This window comes from Verticillium alfalfae, genomic scaffold (genome assembly GCF_000150825.1).
Source record: "Verticillium alfalfae VaMs.102 supercont1.1 genomic scaffold, whole genome shotgun sequence".
Classification (NCBI taxonomy): Eukaryota; Fungi; Ascomycota; class Sordariomycetes; order Glomerellales; family Plectosphaerellaceae; genus Verticillium; species Verticillium alfalfae.
In genome coordinates, this window is record NW_003315038.1 from 1,316,643 (window position 1) to 1,323,645 (window position 7,003).

A 7,003-nucleotide genomic window follows, 5' to 3' on the forward strand; every position below is an offset into this window, starting at 1 on the left:
GCATCCACCGCTGCGAGACGCACGAGATGCGCGTCCGCGTCGCGGCCATCTACGAAGCCTGCCCCTTCCTTCTTGGCCTCCCGGAGACTGAACAGCAGACCTTGGACCAAGGCCGCATCTCCTCCTCCACCCTCTCCTCCTCCTTGCCGTCACCATTACCAGCACCATCCCCGAAGAACCAGCCCAAAGCGCAATACGCAAACCACGCCGCCCTCCCCACCTTCCACGAACCCGACATGCTCGCGGCCCTCCTCCCCCCCTCCCACGCCCCGACCACCAGCGACGACGACCTCGCCCACCTCCCCGCCAACACGGGCTCCCGCATAGCGCACCTCTACCGCAAACGCTACTCCCGCGCCAGCGACTGGCACCCCGCCCGGCCCCTTCACGTCCTCTTCGCCGAGGCCCTGGAAGCCGACCGCGACCTTGAGCGCCGCCGCGCCGCGGACCCCGTCGACGAACACGCACCCCGGCGCATCAAGGAACAGGGCCTCCCGTTGCCCCTCGTCGCGCGGCGGCCGGCCGACGCGTCCGAGACCCGCGACGACGGAGCAAGAGAAGCCTCGACCTCCTCTGCGCCGCTGTCGACAGCAGCCGAGACGCCGGCCGCCGATAGCCAACTGTACATGACCATTTTCCGGCGCACCCTGAGTGCGGCGCAGAGACGGGCGAAGAAAAAGAAGATGAAGACTACGAATACAGACACGGGGGAGATGGGGACGGCGACCGCCTGATACGCGACAGGAGAGGATACATCATCCCTCGACGCACATCGTTTTCAAAACGACCGTGTAGAAAGAATGAGCCCCGATAGGATGCTCGCCGCCCTTCCCTTGGAGTTGACTGTACGGCGCGGCCTGGATGTAAACGGATAGAATAGATGGCCCGCTTGCGCTGTCGGATGCATGGCGGCCTTGTAGATTTTGATGACCTGTACCATACTGTTGAAATACCTACCATACTCGGAGCATTCACACCTTTTTACTAGATTGCATCGGTCGTCTTTCTGTGATGTAGCTCACGAACACAGACAGCACAGCGAGTTGAACGGACCGGTCCGCAGAATATGTTTGCAGACAAATTCCCCAGCCAATGTCTTGCACACACACACGGAGTGCTCCCGAGTTTCGTTATGCAAGTGGATTTCGTGATATCGACACATACTGCTGCCGCCAAATAAAGCGCAACACGACGATAGTGAGCAGGGTCGGTATCTCGACGACTTTCTTACGCGCCCGCTGCTCCGGTCCTGTCTACCGCCGCCCCCCGGTCCCGCATCATCCCGTTCTGGACGACGCCCAGAGTCGGAGTCGAAGTTCAAAACCTCCCTTGCACCCAGCGCGATGAAAGAAGAAAACAATAGAAAACATCTCCCAGCCGTCCCGTCCGCTGCCGCCGGGCCATTATCACTCATCCAGTCCCAAGTAGACTTGCCCATGCCCTCCATTCATATCTCGTCATGCCAAGCCATTTATGCCAAACGCTCTGCTGCTCCTTAGTGTGTTGGTTTCTCTTCGCATCAAGGGGGAAGCCTGAATCTAGGCGGAGGCCTTGGCCTCCTCCTTCGACTCGCTCTGCGCAGACTCGGCGGCCTTGACATCGGATGCGGTCGTGGCGGGCTTGGATTCGTCGGTAGACTTTGATGCATCAGCCTTGGAGTCACCCTCGGTCTTGGTCGCCTCGCCGTCCTTGGAGGACGCCGCCGAGGAGCCCTTGGAAACCTGGCTCTCGAGGTCCTTGTCCTCCTCGGCGTTGTCAAACATTTCCGTGTCGTCCGAGTCGGTGAGAACTTCGGTACCGTCGCCAAGGAAGATGATACGGCCCTTGTAGCCACTGATGCCAAAGTTCTTGCCACCCTTCTGCTCCTGATCCACCTCGTACTCGCCCTCACTGTCATCAAAGTTGTGGTGAACACCGGGTCCCCGGAATTCCGCTGTGGAGGCACGCGATCAGATCAGCCAGGGTGTCCCCTCAACAAGTGGTAGAAAATGGATGCAACGGAATCGAGAAGTCAAGAAGGGCAGTGGCTTCAGGAGGATATGCATGGGGCTGGCTGGTGTCCCCGTTCATTGCTCTAGGACGATTTGGGTGATGATGATGTCGTACCGTATTCGGGAGGAGCGCATGGTCCGTCACCGGCAGCAACCCGCTTGGCAACCTCCTCGTACCACTCCTCCTTACTTCTGCCGCGCAAGAGACCAATGATCGTCATGGTCATGTTATCGCAGCCGACACCACCAGTTTCCGAGTTGGACGCCAGACAGTTGTCCATCATGTTCTCGCAGATCTTGTCCAGGGGCTGCTTGGCGGCAATACCGCGGCGGACAAACTCGACCACAGCCTGAGAGCTCTGACAATCCCAGATACCTGAGAGCAAAATACGAGTCAGCGACGGTTCCTCGGGGATGAAGGCACGACAAATCAGTTTTCGGCTTACCATCGCACGCGAGGACCAGGAACTCATCGTCATCCGTGATGTCGTGAATCTCGACGTCGGGGAAGGCGGTGACGATTTGCGCCTCAGGAGAGAGCTCGGCGCTCTTCTTGAATTCAAAGTCGCCAATGGCACGCGACAAGGCAAGGTTGCCGTTGACGCGGCCAAAGTCGACGAAACCACCAGCGGCGGTGATGCGGGACTTCTCGGCTAAAGAGGTAGAGGGGATGAACCCCCCAATCGTTAGTTCAAAATCCTTCTCACAAGGGCCAATGCGGCAGCCGCTGGGATGCTCACCTTCGAGCTGGGGCTTGTGGTCTTGCGACAGGGGCTTGGCGCGGCCCTTGATACCCAGAACACCCCTCGAGTCACCAGCGTTGGCCTATTGGAAATCTTAGCAGATGCGACTTGGACGGCGCTGGGTGCCGGTGGTGAAGCAACCGAAGAAGCGCTGTGTGGGAAGGGCTCGGAGAGGGGGGAGACGCACGACATAGATCTTGTCATCGTTGATGAGGCTGACGCAGGCGGTGCAACCAGAGACCTCCTCTTCGTAGCGGGGATCTGCAGTGGCGCACGAAGAAATCAGCTGAGTGCCGATTTGACCAGGTGCGCGAGAATTTTTCTGTTACCGTTAAGGATAGCGCGATCCGTGGCCAGGAAGCCATCCTTCAGCGCCTGTTCATAGTTGCCCTTCTTAAAAGTTTCTTGCTTGCGGACAATCTCGTGCAGCTGGTCGCCAGCAAATAAGGCTACTTTATCACCGCCATGACCGTCGTAGACTGCAAAAAAGGAGAGCCGGGAGGCATGCTGCTTCGCTTCATCGCTGCCGGGAGGGAGGAGGTCGAGCTTGGTGCTGTGGGCGTCCTCCATGCTTATCCGCCAGCCCTGCATGGCAGAGACACCGTAGATGAGGCGCGCATCTTCGCCGGTATCCGAAGTCTGTCAGGCAAGAAACACACAAAAACCAGTCAGCGGTTTTGCTCCAGCACGCAGAAGAAGTGATGTGAATGTGCATGGCCGTTCATGTGCGTCTTGAAGCGTTGAGGGGTTCGCGAGGGCGCGACTTGTTATGTGGCTGCAGGTGGGATGTGGGCTTGGCCAGAAAGCCCCGCGACGCGAAATGATGCAACTGGGGGAGGGGGAAGGGGGCGCCAGGCTCTTTGGAACACGCCGTGCCAGGCGTGGTGCCGAGGTTTTGGGGCTTTGGAAGGGGGACCGTGACAAGTCGCGCTCAGGGCAGAGGCGGGCAGGAGAGAAGACGACATACCTTCTCGACAACGGGTTCGGAGAGAGTCTGACCCATGATGGCTGGGTAGTCAAAAGGTGTCGCTGATGGAGTGGAGCGGGCGTGGCGAGCTGAGGGTGCTTGAGGGATGAGGGATTGAGCGAGGTGGGAGGAAAGAGGGAGAGAGTGCGAGCGTTGAGAGAGAGGAGTCCTGGGAGTGGAGGCGCGGGTCAGAATAAGGTCGTCGCGGGGTATCTCAAACGGGACTCGATCGTGGAAGCAGAAAAAAAGACCCGTCCGAGGAAGTGGAAGGGGGAGGGGTGGTGAGGTGGTGAGGTGTAAGGTGGTGAGGTGGGCGGGATAGTAGGGACGGAGGGGAGGGAGCAAGGAGGGTTGTCGGATTGTGTGAACTGGTGAGGTGGAGGGCGGTATGGGCAGGCGTACTCGGCAGCAAAGTTCTAGATCGCGCAGATTCGGCAGGAGCGGGGTATCCGGGTCGCAGCTGGTGGTTTTGGCTGAGCAGCTTCGTGGGAGCGACAAGGCGTGTGGACTGTCGATCAGAGCTGTCGCGGCCAGGCCCTGCAGGGTAGGAGGTGCTTTGGATCGTCAAGACGGGGTACGAGATGATCAAGTCACAAATGTTGCGAGGACAGGTGAGGTTGGGCCTGAATGGCGAAGGGGGTCTAGAGGGTTTGAATTTTTCCCAAGGCTGCAAAATCACTCGGGAGTCTGGGGCGAGGTCGCGTGTGCCGTGGTGTGCCTGTGAGCCAACGGGATTGTTAACGGGAGTGGTGTGGTGGTGTGTCTGCCTGCCCGTACCTACCTACCTAAGGTACCTGTGGTGATGCTGCTGCGCCTGACGAAAGGAAGCGGGGGGGGGGAGGGAGGCGCCCGCGCCAGGGGCCCAATTCGGGGGAGACCAAGTTCCCTGTCGTGCCGTTATACAGCGGAGTCACAGGCCCAGGTACGCTGTAGCTGGAGACTAGGCTTCACCAGGCGACGCCTCCTGTTGTTTCTTCCTGTCTGCCCTTGCCATTCCTGCCCTGCCTTGCGCGTGACCTCGCCCCTTGGTCGACCTTGCCTGCACTGCCTGCACTGCCCGTTCCCGTCATCCCTTGATGGCCTGCCTGCCTCGAGAGGCGTGCATCGTGTCTTTCCCCCCCACTTCATCCCACTCTGGGTAGCCCTACCTCTCCTTACCTCATCCAGCAAAGAAGTACCTCAAATCAGGCACGCCACGCCACACGCCCGGGCTGCCTACAATTTTTCATGATGGCACGGACGCCGCCATCCTCAACGTAGGTAGTCACTCCACTGACATAGGAGGAAGACATGAAGACAGCCAGCGAGTGCCACACGGCGAGGCGTTTGCGTCTAGCTGTTTTGGCCCTGCTGCTGCTCTCTGACCTGCCGTATTGAGGTACTGCCAACCTGGTGCGCACGACAACGCGGGGCGGTCCAGGGCTCGTCAGTGATTGCACCGAGAAGGATCAACCAGTCTACGATCCCATCACACTTGCCAGGCCAATGTGTGAATCCCGAGCCTCGGATGAAGACAAACGAGCCAATTTGAGTCGTGTTTTTTTCTTCTTCGTGACGGAACACAGGGAGTCATATTACGCGACGCGTGGTCTCTCGGCCCCCATGACATTTTTCCGTTGAGTCTAGGATGCCTGGATGTCTCTAGAAACTTCAGGGGAGTGAGTCCTGCTGCTGCTCCTGCCACCGGTGATCATGCACCATGAATGACATCTTCCTCTCGAAAGAAAAACACAAGACTGTCATACACGGACATTGGGAAACCCGTCCGTCTATTGTATCGACGACTGGGATATATTAAGCATACGTTTTGCTAGTATGGAGTATGTCTAGGTGCGGGCTGGTCCAGAGGGCCGGGGTATAAGAAAAAGACAAATCGGACGAAACTGTACAAACAATCGATGAACTAGATGAAGACGGCAAAGTCGTCACTCTCAGTTCTCCCGAGCCCACCCTTGCGGCTGTCATCCCTTGCCGTCGCTCCTATGGTGCTGCTGTCATCCCTTCCCATAGGAGCACCCGCCTCGGTCTCCCAGCCTGAATCCCCAGAACCAGGCTTGGACGTTGAGTAACGAGACGGCTCTCCACTTTCCCCAAGCCACACGGCCGACGGCTTCACAGGTCGAATCGAGGAAGCTGGTCGATTGCCCAGCGGTACCCTGGCACCAGTGTCCCATTTGCTCGGTGACATGAGACTGATTGTTGACTCGCTTTCGCGCGACTTGTCACGTCGAAGAGATACGCCTTTGCCCATCCATGCGCTGTTGCGCCTGTTTTCATCCTGAAACAAAGGGTTGGACGACCCGACGGATCTCTTTGCTGACTTGAGCGGCCGGCGTGGCGGAGTTTGTGTTGGGTAGAATGGAGACTCGCGCACGAGCTCCTCGTATGCAATGCCGAGCGAGTCGCGAGGGGCCGTCTGCCAGTTTTCTGTGCCGCGGGCTGCCGAGGTTCCTGGCGCTATCGTTGACCAGTTCACCTCTGCGTCCGAAGAGCCCGTGGTCGAGGTTGGGACGGATGCGGATGACGAATATGTCACAGTCTGCCGACGTCGCGGGGTCCGGGGTGGCACACCGGAGCGGCTACCGAACCACGGGCTGGCATCAGAACGGCGGCTCACAGGTCTGGCTCTAGACAGGTCGCTCTGCATGGACATTTGTCTAAAGAGGCTGACGCCATCGCTGCGCTCTTCGCTTGAGCCAGAGACAGTCTGGAAGCTGCTCGACTGAGCGTCGTTGTCGCTGTATACTTTGAATGTACCAGCCGGGTTGGTCCCCGTAAACCTTTTCCCGTGTGTAGGGTGAGAACCGAGCGGGCTCATCTGCTCCGGAATGGAAGACAGTGCATCAGAGGCGGCGGCTGGCAAAGGAGGCACGGGGAGCAGATTGTTGCTCGTCGCTGTCTCTGATCTCTTAGAGTGCCCAGGCTTCTCAAACATGTACGCCACCTCTGGTGTGGGCTGTATACTCTTGCGGTCAAACTCATCGTCGTCCATGGAAGGTATAGTAATATCCAAGGTGCTTCTGAACGAGTTGCCATCCTGTGCACGAAGGAAACGTGGCCCCGAGGGAAACTTGCGTATGCTCTCGTACAAACTGAGGAAAGAATTCCGACTTTGTCGCTGAGACGGTCCGCCGCGGCTCAATCGACCGAGGTAGCCCTCCTCAGTGAGCCATGACCCTCTCGACTCCGATATGGCATTGTCGCTCAGGGATCGCAGGCCGGGTAGCGTTGGCGGAACGAGGCTCACACCTGAATGCGAGTCGCTGTCAAAGCTCGAAGCACTGCGCGTCGATCGCAATCGT

General features: G+C 58.6%; 3 protein-coding genes across 3 annotated transcripts in view; 1 reads left to right on the plus strand and 2 right to left on the minus strand.

Annotated features, from left to right (window-relative positions):
* The window catches only part of VDBG_00404 (conserved hypothetical protein), a gene marked incomplete at both ends in the record, with an annotated part of 2,687 nt that extends 1,953 nt beyond the window's left edge, over nt 1–734 (plus strand). The window contains one exon of the mRNA XM_003008677.1: nt 281–734. Coding sequence (XP_003008723.1) covers nt 281–734 — 454 coding nt within the window. The remainder of the gene's footprint in view (nt 1–280) is intronic.
* An 804-nt stretch (nt 735–1,538) lies between these two features.
* Nucleotides 1,539–3,737, minus strand: VDBG_00405 (protein phosphatase 1G; the record flags this gene model as incomplete). The annotated part of the gene is made up of 7 exons (XM_003008678.1): nt 1,539–1,933; nt 2,107–2,367; nt 2,438–2,644; nt 2,732–2,816; nt 2,922–2,995; nt 3,064–3,373; nt 3,702–3,737. The coding sequence occupies 7 exons, from the start codon at nt 3,735–3,737 to the stop codon at nt 1,539–1,541; spliced, it is 1,368 nt and encodes a 455-aa protein (XP_003008724.1).
* A 1,867-nt stretch (nt 3,738–5,604) lies between these two features.
* VDBG_00406 (predicted protein) overlaps nt 5,605–7,003 on the minus strand; it is a gene marked incomplete at both ends in the record, with an annotated part of 1,550 nt that continues 151 nt past the window's right edge. Inside the window, one exon of the mRNA XM_003008679.1 lies at nt 5,605–6,964. Coding sequence (XP_003008725.1) covers nt 5,605–6,964 — 1,360 coding nt within the window. The remainder of the gene's footprint in view (nt 6,965–7,003) is intronic.